Below are 14595 nucleotides of genomic sequence, written 5' to 3'. Positions count from 1 at the left end.
CATGTGAGTCATTTTATTACTTGCTTGAAGCTCGATGTCCTCGTGGGCTGTGGGGCTGGAGGAACTTTTGGGATGAAATATCAGATCTCCATCCTAATCAATGTTAGTTTGACCTCCCAGCCCTCCCTGTGGGAGAGGCCCCTGCTTTTGGGATTCTCTCTGGTCAGTCTGAGAAAAAGTGTTTTTAGATCAGGGTTAACATTGATCTGCACTTTTTGCAGTGCACTTTTTGCAGTACAGCTAGAGAAGCCTTTTGGCTTCTGTCCTAATCCTTCCTGACATCTCAGACATGGAGATTTTACCTTGGAACTTTGGGGATAAATGTCCCTGTGACCATGTAACGAGCGTTTCCTTACAGGAATGTTACAGCAACATCAGGGATTTTATTCATCTATAGGTGAATGGTTTTAAGCTATAAAAAAAAGAGCCTAAAAGATGCAAACAAACTCTCAAATCACAGCAGCCCTGTGGCATCCAAGATTCCAGGGGAGATGTGAGGGCTGGTCTCATCCTGCAGGCTCCTTTCTGTTCCCAGCAGCCAAAGCAGGGACTGGGAACAGGGACTGGTTCTCATCAAGACTTCCTCGGGGTTGACACCTGGGAGGAGAAGAAGAAGGAACCATTAAATCAGGAATCCTCAAGGTGCCTGGGAAAAGAGGTGGTGGTGGAATTTCTATTTGCCAATTGGTACATAGAGACAATTCCCTCCACCTCATCTGTAGGAATTCTTCCTTGGAGCTGCCAGCTCTTCAGAGGACCCGCTTGGGTGACAAGAAGTGCCTTCCCTCCATCCCCCAACCCATTTCAGGCATAATTTGGTTGAGGGAGGCAACAAGAGATGGAAAACATCACCTGAGGCCTCATTTTGCTGGTGCACATTGAGTTTGGGTCAGGCTAAATTCTCTGAAGTGCCCACACCGGGAGCCAGCCTTGCTCCCCCATCCCTGGGACAATTCCTGCACAATCCCTAGAGCTGCAGCTCCCAGCACAGCCGTGCATCACCTCATGCAGGTGACACTGCCAGGGTGGTCACTTCCCGCTCTGGGAGAGGACTCCGTTCCTCCTGGACTCCCAGGAAGGGTGGGCTGTGCTCTCTCCAGGTGGAATTCCAAAAGAGGAAGCCTTTCTGTGCTCTGGTGAAGCCTTACCACTGTGAGCTGTCCAGTTTTGTCCTTGAAGACCTGAGGCTCTGGCCCCACAGTGAACACCATGGTCCCCTCCTTCCCGGAGCCGACGCGGAACCGGAGGCTGGAAGCACAGAATCCCCCTGGAGAGCTCTCCCCACAAGAGGCTTTACTCTAAACCTCCTTTATTTCTGTTCCCTGAGTGAATCTCATTAGATCAGAGCCTCCAGCTTAGGTGAATTTCCTAAACAATTGCATTATCCCAGCGAGCCAAAGGGGCTGATGAATGGAACATGCCTGCCCAGCCCGGGCTTTGGAGTGTTCCTGGTGCAATTAAGCACTGGAAGCTAAGCAGATCTGAGCTGGAGGAAAAGCACTGAGCACACCAAATCTAATTAGGGCTGAAATGCAAAGGCCAGGCTGAAAAGCTGGAGCTTTTCTTTGGTTTCACCTGCCAGCACCAGTTCCTGGAGAGGTCAGAGACACAGACTGCATCCACCTGCCAGGAGCTCAGGGTTGGCACTGGGAGGATCCTGCAATCCCATTTTGGGCCTCCTCAATCCTTCTGGGAGAGGAGCATTTGTCCTGAGGTGACCCACAGCTTTCCAGCTGGCTTTCCTGGGGCTAATGGGATCCCTTGTGAAACCCTCAAAGCCACAACCTCATGCCCAGGTCACAGGAGAAAACTGGAGAAAAAAAATTGGGTTTAAAGTGCAATCACCTACAAATAAGCTGGGTTTAAGCAGGTGGGGCATGGGCAGCTCTCAGAGCAGAGAAGCACCCATGGAAGGTGCCATGGAAGCAGGATTCATGAGCCTGGGAAAAGCCTGGGGAGAAGGTTGGAATTATTTTTAATATATTTTCTCTGAGTGCATCCCATCTCATTTCCCTGTGCCTCTGGAAGTCATGAAAACAGAGCTGCTGCTGCACCAAATTTGTCTATCTTTGGGCTCTACCTGCTGGGGTGATGTCAACAGCCTTGACCTAGTCCAGGCCTAAAAAGTTTTTCCATAATATAGTTTACCCATCCACCTTCCTGCCTTGCTTACCTTCCCTTCACCACTTTAACGACGCTTTGCTTGTTGGCCAGCATGCAGAGCTTGGTCACCACCTCAAATACATGCTCACACTGCAGGATCACATCTCCCTGGAAAGAAAAAAAAGAGATATAAAGTCACCTGGCATCACCCCAGCACGTGATGGTGCAGAGAAACTCCTTTGGAATGCAGGAGCAGTGACTGCCGGGCACAAGTGAGCAATTTCAACACCCTTTTCAGGGATTATTTGGGATTTATTGGTTCTAAAAAAAGGCAGGAGCATGTCCAGAGAAGGGGATGGGGTTGGGAAGGGTGCAGAGAATCACACCAGGAGGGGCTGAGGGAGCTGGGGGGCTCAGCCTGGAGAAAAGGAGGCTCAGGGAGACTTTCTGGCTTTGCACAATTCCCTGACAGGTTGGGATTCCAAAAGAAAGTTTTCACATTGAGACAGCTAGGATGTAAAAGGCCTGGCTGATCACACACTTAATAACCATCAGGAGCAGTGTAATTCCAGGAGTTTATAGGATGATATTAGAAGCATCAACCCCATGACCTCACTTTTATCCACCACTTTTATCCTATGTCCAAATTTCCTACCTTCTGTTTGTTGTCATCGGGAACATGAATGACCACGATGCCATCGCTCAGGTTACTGGTGGAGATCCCTTCAAAAGAAACCCCAAATTAGAGGAAAACCTACCAAAAGGAGCTCCACACCACCCTCAGCTCCTTCCCACAGGGGCAGTGATTCCACATGGTTACAGGGGAAGTCACATTCCTCAAGGAGGGCTCTGTCCTTCTTATGAATGAATAATATTCCCATTCCTAGAGCAAAACACACAAATCTACTTTGATGAATTAATCTGAGTTTTCAAAATACCATTCAAATATCTTTGCAAGACAAAGCTTCAGGATTTCCTCCTTCCTAAAGGGTGCCTGGCAGGACAGGAAGCCCCACAACTGCCCCTAGAATCATCATGGAATGTTTTGGGTTGGAAGGAACCCAAATAAGAATTATCCCATTATAATAAGAAGAATTATCCCATTATAATAATATGAATTATCATCTATATAATTCTATATTATATAATAATACAGAATTATAATAAGAAGAATTATCCCATTCCAACAGGGACACCTTCCACCAAACCAGGCTGCTGCAAGCCCCTTCCAGCCTCGGATAGTGACTCCCACAGGTACCTTTCAGTGTGGAATATTCAATTTTCTGCTTGATCTTGGCCATCTCCACCACGTAGGCCGAGCTCTGGGTCAGCACCAGGAGCCTCTCCCGCGCCTTGAACCCGTTCCTGTCATATTTTATCACGGGGGTCACATACTGAAAACAACGAGTTGGAATCAGCATTTCCACTACTGCAAGCTCCTTGCCCCAGGGGTTTGGATTTTCCTGGCTGGAAGCAGCTCAGGGAGGAGCAGCTCTGCCCGTGGAGCTGCAGGTCCCAGCTCACAGCAGCTGCTGCCAATCCTCTGTTCAAAGGGATCTGGATTCCCTACCCTGGGAAATTCAGGAGGCAGAATCCCATTCTGGGAATGATGGCCCCTGTGCCCTCCATGCCAGAACCATGGGAAGTGCATGGATATTCCACATCTGCTCCTGCCCTGGACAGGGCTAGGAATGCCCTTTAGGTATTCATTAAAAGGAATTTTAAATAACTTTTAATTAGGTGTGTTTTGAGACCTATCTGCAATTTAAAAGCAAGGAAACAGTGGCTCCACTGCTCTTCATCAGTCCCTGTGTGAGCAATCAGCTCCAGGACTCCTGTGAAGGTAATCCCAAGAGTTCTCCCCTCCCTTACCTTGATGATCTCCCCACGGATCAGCTGCAGCACTTTGGGGTTTAGGTCATTCTCTTCTGAGGAGCAAACCAGAGAGAGAAACTGGGTGTAGGTGACAGAGCCACAGCCCCAGACAAACACTCCCAGACAAACACTCCCAGACAAACACTCCCAGACAAACTCTAGCTGTCTTCATCCCAATTGTCCTTTTCCCCTTGGAATGCTCCTTTCCAAACTGAAGGTGGTCACCTCCAGCTGCTCCCAAACCCATTTGGGTGACTTTTCCTGCCTGACAAGTAAATTCACACTGGGAGTTTCTGCCTGGTTTGGAGTCTCTTCTTGGTTCAGACCCTGATCCATCCCAACCCCAGGGAATTTTGCTTGGATTTATGGCTCTCTGCCCCAGAGGAACTCCAGTGGCAGGTGATGCTACCTCTGCCAGGAGGGAATTTCTCTTGGAAAAGAGTCTGCTTGGTCAAGCAGGACTTTCCTGAGCTGGGAGCACGTGGCTGAGGCCTCAGGGGTTTGCTGAACTCACTCAGGCGAGTGTCCAGGAAGGGCTGGCTGAGGCTCTCCAAATATCCCTCCTTCTTGCCACAGAAAATAGCACTGGTCACCACCTTCTGCTGCAGCTGATGGGAGAAGGAACAGCCTTTACCCTCAGAATTCCTGCACTGGGAACACCAGCAGGGACAATGCAAACACTCCACGACATCCTTCCACTCATGAGTTGTCCACCTGACTGATGGAATCTTGGAGTTGTGCTGCATTTCTTCCAACAGCTTTGGGTGATTTGCGTGTTACACCAAACCAAGGGGCAGCAGGGAACATCCTGCAGATTCTTCTTATTTAGGGAACTTTTCCAATTATATGGAGAGCAGTTTTCATGCCATAAATTAAGCCCCACATATCTGCAAGAGAACTGCTCTGCCCATTGTGAGGGACACTGGAGGAAATCCCTGACTCCAGGATTTTGCTCTCCTGTGATGAGATGTTTGCTCTCATCCCTGAGGGACTGATTGGAGCAGCAGAATCAGGAGGTGCTGCCTGTGTTCCAGAGATCACACCTGTTTGAACTCCCACATTTGCACTCCAGGGCTTGGTTACCTGCACTTTCCTCTCAGCAGTGAGCCCTCGGCAGTATTTCCTCACCAGGTTCCTCACGCAGATTTTCTGGAGCATCTCGGATGTCTGCATTAAAAAAAATGAGGGAAAAAAATAAGTTGTGCAATCAGGTCTGTCTGTGCCATGGGCCTAAAACACCATGGGATTAATTCTGTCTTTATTAGGGCTTGTGATTTCACTTTTCCATCAGTGCATTTTCCCTTTTTGTTGCTTAACCCAACATGGAGCTTCCTCGTTTCTCTTGGAAACTCCAACCATGGTACCATTTCTCCCACTCCCACCCAAACACAGCAGATCTTGGAGTTTTCCAAAGGCTCTGAACAGAGGATGAGCCAGCAGCAGATCATTTTCTCCCACCTGGAATGTGCATACAAACAGGAGCCACCTCCACCTCTCCCAAAGCCTCCAGGAACACTCACCTCTTCCAGGATGGAGGGAGGCTGCAGCCAGCTCTGGTCCAAGACATTTTTTGGGAGGTGGTCTCGGAGCTTCATTAGGTAGTAGTACTGTGAGAGCCTCACAAAGTCCCTGTTCTCTGGGCAAAGGGGTTTCTTCCGATTGATGAAGCCATTTATGAACCTAGAGGAAACATCCTGTGACCTTCAGAAATCCACGGAAATGAGGGGAGGGATGGATGGCACTCAACAGGCTAAGGATCATTGGTGTTAGGTCACCTGGGGTCTGCAGTGGAAATCTCAAGCTTTAGAATATTCTAAATATTAACAGCTCTGTTGGCCAAACCATGGTGTTTTGGAATTCAGAAATAATCAGCTCCACTTCAGGAGCTGGGTTTAGGGGAGTGGAGAGGGAGGATGAAGGGAATGGAGGAGCATGAGAAAAATCAGGAAGGAATTCCTCCCTGTGAGGGTGGTGAAGCCCTGGCAGAGGCTGCCCAGAGAAGCTGTGGTTGCCCCATCCCTGGAAATGTCCAAGGCCAGGCTGGACAGGGCTTGGAGCAACCTGGGAGAGTGGAAGGTGTCCTGCCCATGTCAGGGGTGGGACTGGATGGATTTTATGATCCCTTCCAACCCAAACCATCCTGGGATTCTATGGTTGGGAAATATGGTTGGGACAGTTACTTCCTGATGGTCTGCACTGCCCACGTCCTCTTCTTGGCTGCCCTTCGTGCCAGAGCTCCTCTCCAGCAGGCCTCCAGCTTGATTGCTGCAAGAGAGAATCAGTCCTGGCCTTGGCCTTCACATCCACCCAGCAGAAGATAAAACTAGTAATTTTGCAGCTCTAAAAAATCAGCACCATGGATTTGGGACCTCCCAAGGGTTCAGCTCCTGTGGGAAGCCCAGCCCTAAGAGAATCCCCCATTCCAGAGCCCCTACCTGCTCTCCTCTTCTTCTGGTAAGCCCTTTTCCCGAGGAATCCTTTATATTTGGCCTGGAGTCTTGAAACTGGAAAGAAGGCAGAGAGAGCACTGGCACCTGCAGGGTCAGGAGGAGCTGAGTTCCTGCACTCCATGGCACAGGGAACAGAGAGGCCACAACACCAGAAGTGTCCCCTGGAGGTACCATGCCCTTCAGTGATGCTTTTCAAGCAGGGGCAAATAGGGACCACTGGGATGAGACAGGAGAGATCCCAACCCCAAGGGAAAGGCACTCAGTCGAGGAATTCTAAAGGAGCCACATATCCAGGAGCCAAGCAGGGATTTTTTCCCAGCCTGGAGCAACTTTACTGAGTTCTTCACACATTCTGAGAGCTTTGCAGACCAGAGGTCTCAGCTCTTGCCATGGTGCACAAAATCAAGAAATGGTTTGGGCTGGGAGAGACCTTAAATCCCATCACATTCCACCCCCTGCCATGGGCAGGGACACTTTCCACCATCCCAGGTTGCTCCAAATCCCATCCAAGCCAGAGCCAGGAGCAAGGTCCCAGAGCAAGGGAGCTGGAACCTTACGCAGCAGGTGCTTTCTGTACTCAAAGGCATCCTCCGTGGCAAACAGGGTCTTTGGGAAACGGATGAATATCTTGGTTCTGAAAAAGAGACCAGGAGCAGGTTATCCATGGTGAGCCATCCTTTCAGCTGCCCTGACCAGGCTCAGAGTCCCCAAAACAGCTGTAAAGCCACCCTAGCCTAAGCTGCCTTGGGCTGCCCAGGGAAGCAGGAGAAGGTGAAGCCAGGGATGGAAGAAACGAGGTTGGATTCAAGCTCCATGGAAAGAGGTAAAAATAATGAGGAAATTTGTGCTTCTGATGGTTTTATCTCTCTCCTTGCTCCTGCCATGGACAGGATCCAGAGGATCTGATCAGCAGAGCAGCCAGAGCAAGGAATTTACCTTCCTAATTTGTATTCCTCAGGCTTGTAACCGATGTGTTTGATGAGCCTCTCCACACCCTCTGCTGCTGGCCCGTTCCAGTTGGGCCAGGTAGCTGGACAGAGACTTTTGTACCTGAAAGATCAGCAGGACATCAACACAAATGACCTGAAGATCGAGGAACCCCTTCCTGAAACTCCCCCTCAAATTCCTTCTGCGTTATTCAAGGCAGAAGATGCCAACACAGACCAAAATAATGCAGAAAAGACACACGCAAAGGGTGTTTTTGAAGCAGAAGGGGGTCTGCTGACAACTCCCATCACTGGGATTTGAGTTGTGCTTGCTCTGGAGCCCTCAGGAGGGCAGGATTACCTGGCCAGAGGGGAGGCAGCTCCCTCACCTTTGCAGGAAGAGCTCATACTTGCGCCGATATGCAAAGCCAGCCCGTCTGACCCGCAGGTGCTCCATCAGCCCCAGGTACTTCACCTGGTGTCGGATCAGGAAATCATCAAACTTCCCTGGAAAAAAAACACACCTGCACTGGGCACTTCTGTCTGGGGAAGCTCACCCACTTGCCCATGGTTTGGGAGAAATCAGGAACCAAATCCTTGATCACCCACAAGGGTGAATGTCGCTGTTGAGCCGCTAGCAGGGTATGAAAACCCGGGTTCAAAAGGTGGCATCCAGAAAAAGATTTTATTATTTAATTCCATCTTATATAGACTTTTCAAAGGTCACCCAGATTGGTCAGTTCGAAGCCTCTCCCTAGGCAGATTGGCCAGGCCTGAACTGTCCACATCCCAAGAAACTGTTTTTAATAACATCTAAACTTTATCTTTGTTTATAAAACACAGGAAGAAAAAAGTTCCCATGGGAAAGGTCTGTGCTAGCCACAGGTGAATTTGCTGCCAGCTTAACCAAGATATTTATATATAAATACAAACCCAAACACATATACACAACCTACACATGCTGCACCCTGCTCCAAGCAAATCTCTCTGTCCATTCCCTGGACTCAGCAGAGTCCTCAGCCAAGTCCTCAGCCCCAGCCTTACCAGGCTCCTTGTTCTCATTGGGTTTGATGCAGCGGATGTAGGAGGGCTCCTTGGACATCAGGATTTCAATCAGACTCGTCAGGCTGTTTTTGAACTGGGTTGCAACCTAAGACAGCATCAAAAGGACTTCCTGAGCTTTGGGGCTCTTCCCTGGATTGAAATCCACTCCCTGCACCCAGAGCAGGTGACACAGGAATGTGTCCAGGTGGGTTTGGGATGACTTCAGCTATTCCAAGCCTCTGTCATTCTCCATGGAAAGTTCTTCCTCAGGCTGAGGTGGAATTTGTTGTGTTTTAGTTTATGGCCATTAGGACTAAAGAAGGGATCAGTGGTTAAACGAAGACCTGGAGAACTGAGTTGATATTCAGAGTTCAGACTAAAGACAGAACTCACAGTCTCTGGTCTCCTCCTGTTGTCCAGTTCTGACAGGAGGAAACTATCCCTCATGATGCTGTTCTTGGAGTTGCACAGCACCTGAAACAGGAGGAGATAAAAGTTGCCCTATTGAGCAGCCCTTCCACTCCTCCTGGGAGCAGCACAGCCCTGAGAACATGAACAGAGGTGCCTAGAGATCAGTGCTAGAGAAAAAAGGATGGTTTTGTTTGCTGCAGAGAGTAAATAAATCTGCTCCAAGCAGGTAATGTAAGAGAATAGTATCCTTTTCTTTGTGCTTACCTCCTTCAGGTTTCTGTACAGTAGATCATTATTCTTCTCCAGAAATCCTGAAAAAAATAAAATAAAATAGAGAATTGGAACATTCACATCCTCAAAATTCTCACTGCAGTCACATTTAAGACTTCCAGGTATTTTATAATTCCTCTCCCCACCAAGTCATCATCACCCACAGCAGTTCAGGAGCTCAGGGACCCCAGGCTGACCTTTTCTCACTCACCCACAGCACAGTAGGTGACCTCTCCTGCATAGTGGAGGAGACGGAAATCCACCCAGTCGATAGATTTTCGCGTCTTCTGATCCGCCAGCTTGCGCCTGAGGGGGAAAATCCAACAAAACACCAGGAGAAAGAGCAGCAAAGAGATTCCTTCAGCTGGGGGAGAGCTGGAAATGTGGTGTTTGACCCTGTTGGTGTGGCTCTGACTGTGGAGTTATGATCAAACCTTCACCTCTCCCTGCTGGCAGCAGAGAATGGGAAGCAGCTCCCATTAACTCCTCAGGGTACCTGGGATCTACTCATTGCCATTTGGCAGTGATCACCCATTCCAGAAATGTTAAAATTTCTTCCCATAACACCCATTTAAATGCGTTTTTACTGCTTATGTGGGGGGAAAAATCACCAGCTCCCTCGACCCCAATTTGAACCCAGGGGAAAAGGATTTCAGATATTTTGCCCTGGAGCAAGAACCCAAACACAAAGGAGGAATCCAAACGCTCAAGAATAGCAGGGATGTTTTAGAAAGCAAGGATTCCTGGGGTGGGGAGAAAAAAAAAAAAACCAAACAAGAAAAAAAAGAGCAACTTCACAGTTGAAGTTTCAGCTTTGTAAGCAGTCACAAACAGCAGAGCTGAGTGTCACAACAGCACGTTCGCCGTATCAAAGCTCCTTCCAAGAGCAGCTCCCGTGCAAGCAGCTCCAGCACTTCTATTTAAAGCTTTTAATCAGGCAGAACGGCATTAAGGCACATTGTGGTGACAAGGAAGTTGGCTCTGAATTTCCCACTTGGCTGTGGCGGAGTTCAGAGCTGCAGGAACAGTGACAGCTCAGCGCTGTGACTCTCGGTTGATGACTTGTCAGAGCCCTTCAGCAGCTCCTGCAGGGCAGTGCCAGCACAGCCCAGCTGCCACCAAAATGGGATCCAAACCCCCTCCAAATGGAGTAGGAACCAAAATGTCACTCATCTGGGGGAGAGGAGCAGGAGGGTTTGCTCTCCTCTTCATACTCCAGGCTCACACAGAGCAAGTTGGGTGTAAATATTTACATACCCACCCTTCCAGCCTCAGGCATTTGGCTCCTTGTCACAACATCTTCAGCTTTTTTTGGTCCATGGGGGCCAAAGCCATCTGTGGCCAAAGCCATTTAGCCTTCATGGGCTCAAATCCTGAGCTAAGGCCCAGAAATCCCTAATTTTGGTGTGGAATACCACAAAGCTCAGCATCACACCAGCGAAGAGAGAGAGTTCTGCTCACACCTCCCTGTACCTCGGATTGACCAGTGGGGTTTTCCACCATCAAACACTTGGATGGCATTCTTGATTCCCTCTGCCACAAGGCAGAGGTTGTTCCCTCCCCAGCCCCGAGGTGGATTTGGGATGGGAAGGGTCTGGGGTAGGATACAGAGGGTAAATGCATACGTCACGAAGTGGGCATGATCTCCTACTTTCTCCTCCAGCTTTTCCAAGAAGCTCAAATCAGTCGCTTCCCCAGGCCGTAAGCATTCCTCATCCTGGAAGAGATGGAAGATCCTCAGAGCTGCTCTGAGCTCATATTCCCTCCTCAACAACATTTAGTACAGCTTTGGCCCACAAACCCAAAGCTCCATTGTTTTGGAAAGCAGAAAATCCCCCAACTTTAATCCCCCACCTTTAACCCCCCCAGTTCTCCAGCTGTCAGATCCTCTGCCTCATCCTCTGGGTGTTTGTTCCAGGAATCTGGGTTTATGCTCTGGATAACACAGACCCAGCCCATAATTAGAGGGGGAAATATGATTAAGGGCCATTAGAGCAAGGCACAGGCCTGCATTTTAATTGAGAACAAACTCTCTGCTCTTACCAGGATGGAGATTATTCCTTTGTGCTTCTGCTCAACCAAGTCACAGATGATTTTGTTGTTAAAATATGGGATTGGTTCCCACTGGAAGAGGAAAAAAGGAAGAACAGTTTTAGATGAAGACCTTTTCTTTGCAAATTTTTAAATTTCTTTGGAGCTTAACTCGTATCCAGCCTCTGATCCCACTGACATGGGTGTTGTGAATTAGGGTGAAGTGAGGGAAAAGGTGACAGCACAGCGATCCATGATCCCACTGCAGAGCAGCCCACACCATCTTCTTGTTCTCTGCATTAATCCTCTCCATCTTCCCATATTTTACACTGCTGGAATCCCTCATTCTGCAGGGACACTCACTGCTGAGCATCTGAGTTTTGGGGAAGGTCCTACCTCCTTCTTAAATGATGTCAATTAATTCTGGGCTAAATTGCACTTCAAAAGGGTTACAGAAAGAGACCCCTGGCAAATCCTACTCTTCCCATGGGAGCAATAACAAACTGAAAAAGCAGGATGACTTTCACATTGATGATCAAAAGCATTCAGTGTAACGGCAGTTCAAAGGGAAAAGGGAGGGGGAAATACAATTTACCTCAATTCCTTCCAGTTCATATTCCTCCTGCTCAGCTTTCAGGGTCATCTCAATCAGCAGCTGCTGCAGTTTCTCGTTGCAGTAATTAATGCAGAACTGCTCAAAGCTTCAGGGAGGTTAAATCAGCAGCAGGTTTGATGTATTTCAGGGGAAGTTTTGCTTCTTCCTCCACGGACTAAAACCCCATTCCCACATGGACCAAATCCCCCATTCCCACAGGGAATTCCCAAAATTCCCAAAATCCCCATTCCTTTGCTCCCACAGTTGCACCACAGCCCAAACCAGACCTGCAGCCCAAGGTAAAGCTTTTCCTGAGCTCCAGCTAACCCCTTCACCCTTTAGTCCCCTGAACCTTGCCTTGCTGGCCTGCAGAAAAATTTCTCAAAATTCAAACTCAAAAATTCATGCAGGACCTCCCAGGTCACCCCAAACCCCAGGAACAGCCCCTACCTGTTTGTGTCCAGCACTTCAAAGCCATAAATATCCAGCAGGCCAATAACTGTTTTCTGAGTGGAATCCTGTCAAAGAAACAGAAACTGCTCTGCCATTGCTCCTTCCCTGCAGGTGGCTTCTTCCACCTGAATTTCAAACTTCCTCTTTGAGAGAAATGCCAGTGGAGAAGCCACTTTAGAGCAGCTAATGAACTGCTAAAACTCTTTAACAGAGAGTAACTAAAGGGTTTTCTGGCTCAGGGCTGTGGGATGTCCCAGCAGCAATTATCAAACATCCCAGATGTTTGGTGATGAGGGTTGTGGAACCTCTCTGGAGAAACTGCAAAGCATTTTAGGAGCATTTAGTGTCTCAGAGGAGCCCAGATAAGAAACCAACCTTGTTGGCAAGAGAGCCATTGATTTTGTTCACAAGCCAAGTGAAAGTCCTTCCATAAATTGCCTTTGCCACAGCATCCCGGGCATAGAATGCCAAATCCACATTCAGGGGGCTGAGCACCTGGAAATAAAGATATCCTAGAGAGGATAAACACCACGGGGGATCAGAGCAAACTGCTGCACAGCCAGGTCACATCTGTGCCTTGGAGAAGCAGCCACATTGTCCTACAGCACAGCACAGCCACACCAGGTGTCCCTGCAGGGGGTTGGAATGGGATGATCTTTAAGGTCCTTTCCATCCCAAACCACTCTGGGATTCCCTGATTCTCCCTACAGCTTTATTTTCCATCAGAGTTCCTTCAGTCTGCTGCATCACCTGCCAGCAGGTTTGGGGCCTTACATTTTGGTGAGTATTGATTTGGACATAGTGGGGAAAGGAAATATTCTTAAAATAAAAATACAAAATGTTCAAAGTGCAGTTTTTACCAGTGTTTTTCTCTGTTTGTGCAGCCCAGTTTCCCAAGAAGCACCATGGACTGGACAAAGGGAAATTGTTTGGCTCATATACAACTCCCTGTTCCAGCTTTTTAACAGCTCCTGCCCTGCTCAGCAATTAAACTCCAATATCAGGAATACATTTTTGTTTAATGTCTCAGGCTGGGAGAAAGGGACATGGAGGAGGAGAGGGACAGCTGAGGGGGATGGAAAATCCCCAGCTGAGGGGGATGGAAAATTCCCAGATTATTCTGGAACTACACAGAACCCCCCAGTACCTCCTCAGATCTGGCTTCGATCTTCCTGTGGGTGAGAGCTTCCTGCAGGATGGACAGGTGAGCACCCAGGAGCTGCAGGGAGAGGGATATTTGCACTCAGAGCACAGCCACAGGTCCCTGTTTAAACAAGCAGCACTGTGGGATAAGTGGGGCACAACCCCCAGCCCCTTCCTAATGACCCCTCTCTTGGAGCAGCAGGAAATAGAGAAAATTCAGGGAGAAAATTCAAGCTGGTTTACAGCAAGAGCAGGGAATTTATATAGTTATCACTGTGCTTTTGGGAAGAAACATTTTGTCTCTATGAGAAAACCACAGCAAGGCTAAGATTTTCCTCCTAGCCCTGGGAATTCTGAGCCCATCTGGGCAGAGGCACCTTGGAAATCCACTTGATCTGAGTCCCATCGCGGATGATGGCATGGCCATTGCTGTCCTCTTCAAACTGGATGTTCCCCAGGTGCAGGACACTGGCAACGATTCCAAAGAGATGCTGATAACGGGAGATATTCCATTAGGGCACAGGTTCCCCCAGCACTGGGGGGTGGTGCTGATCTTTTCTGTCGTTAATTAACAGGATTTTGGCTGGGCTGGAGGAGGTGGATCAGAGAATCTGGTACCACCACTGGTGTTGTGCTCCTCACCACCCACTTCCTCAATACCACAGAATTATGGAGTCCCAGAATGGCAGGAGGTGGAGAGGAGCTTAGAGATCATTCAGTTCCACCTCTGCCAGGGCAGGGACACCTTCCACCATCCCAGGTTGCTCCAAGCCCTGTCCAGCCTGATCTTGGACACTTCCAGGGGTAGAGTAGACACAGTTTCTCTGGGCAATCTGTGCCAGGAACCCAATTTCTTCCCAATATCTAATCCAAACCTACTCCCTGGCAGTGGGAAGCCATTCCCCCTTGTCCTGCCACTCCAGGCATTTGTCTAAAGTCCCTCTCCACATTTCCCCTTCAAGTCTTGACCCCCAAAATGTGTCCTGTTCCACCCTCAACCCCCCTCCCAGGCTGCTTCCATCACTTCAGGCAAAGAGCAGTGCCCTCCTCTCTGAAACCCCTTTGCTCAGTCCCTTTTCACAAGGAGTACCTCGATATCTTTCTCAGTGAAGTCAATGATGGAAAAAGCTTTCCTCACTATTTTCCAGTCATTCTTGTCATTGATAGAAAACACTTTGGCACATCGACCCTAGGCAGTAAAACAAAGATGAATTAATACAATTAATCGGCAAAGAACTTTATTATCAGCAAACACAGATACTTCTAGGCACGCTGCTTTAATTTCCAGTTTCCT

General features: G+C 48.7%; 1 protein-coding gene across 1 annotated transcript in view; it reads right to left on the bottom strand.

Annotated features, from left to right (window-relative positions):
• Positions 1 to 59: 59 nt before the first annotated feature.
• Positions 60 to 14595, bottom strand: part of MYO1H (myosin IH) — a 28361-nt gene continuing 13825 nt past the window's right edge. Inside the window, exons 7-32 of the mRNA XM_085075639.1 lie at positions 14392 to 14490; positions 13679 to 13792; positions 13306 to 13377; positions 12534 to 12653; positions 12156 to 12223; positions 11706 to 11811; positions 11123 to 11203; positions 10705 to 10796; positions 9291 to 9385; positions 9074 to 9120; positions 8792 to 8872; positions 8399 to 8504; positions 7744 to 7861; positions 7365 to 7478; positions 6986 to 7062; positions 6414 to 6482; positions 6159 to 6243; positions 5499 to 5658; positions 5062 to 5145; positions 4493 to 4586; positions 3976 to 4031; positions 3362 to 3497; positions 2759 to 2826; positions 2174 to 2271; positions 1149 to 1248; positions 60 to 597 (exon numbers count right to left, since the gene is read on the bottom strand). Of these exons, the coding sequence (XP_084931765.1) occupies positions 574 to 597; positions 1149 to 1248; positions 2174 to 2271; positions 2759 to 2826; positions 3362 to 3497; positions 3976 to 4031; positions 4493 to 4586; positions 5062 to 5145; positions 5499 to 5658; positions 6159 to 6243; positions 6414 to 6482; positions 6986 to 7062; positions 7365 to 7478; positions 7744 to 7861; positions 8399 to 8504; positions 8792 to 8872; positions 9074 to 9120; positions 9291 to 9385; positions 10705 to 10796; positions 11123 to 11203; positions 11706 to 11811; positions 12156 to 12223; positions 12534 to 12653; positions 13306 to 13377; positions 13679 to 13792; positions 14392 to 14490 (2364 nt within the window). The 3' untranslated portion in view covers positions 60 to 573. The remainder of the gene's footprint in view (positions 598 to 1148; positions 1249 to 2173; positions 2272 to 2758; positions 2827 to 3361; positions 3498 to 3975; positions 4032 to 4492; positions 4587 to 5061; positions 5146 to 5498; positions 5659 to 6158; positions 6244 to 6413; positions 6483 to 6985; positions 7063 to 7364; positions 7479 to 7743; positions 7862 to 8398; positions 8505 to 8791; positions 8873 to 9073; positions 9121 to 9290; positions 9386 to 10704; positions 10797 to 11122; positions 11204 to 11705; positions 11812 to 12155; positions 12224 to 12533; positions 12654 to 13305; positions 13378 to 13678; positions 13793 to 14391; positions 14491 to 14595) is intronic.

This window comes from Lichenostomus cassidix, chromosome 15 (assembly GCF_008360975.1).
Source record: "Lichenostomus cassidix isolate B80296 chromosome 15, HeHo_3.0, whole genome shotgun sequence".
NCBI classification, from domain to species: domain Eukaryota; kingdom Metazoa; phylum Chordata; class Aves; order Passeriformes; family Meliphagidae; genus Lichenostomus; species Lichenostomus cassidix.
Note: the sequence above shows the minus strand (reverse complement) of the source record. Positions and strands in the feature narration are given on the sequence as shown.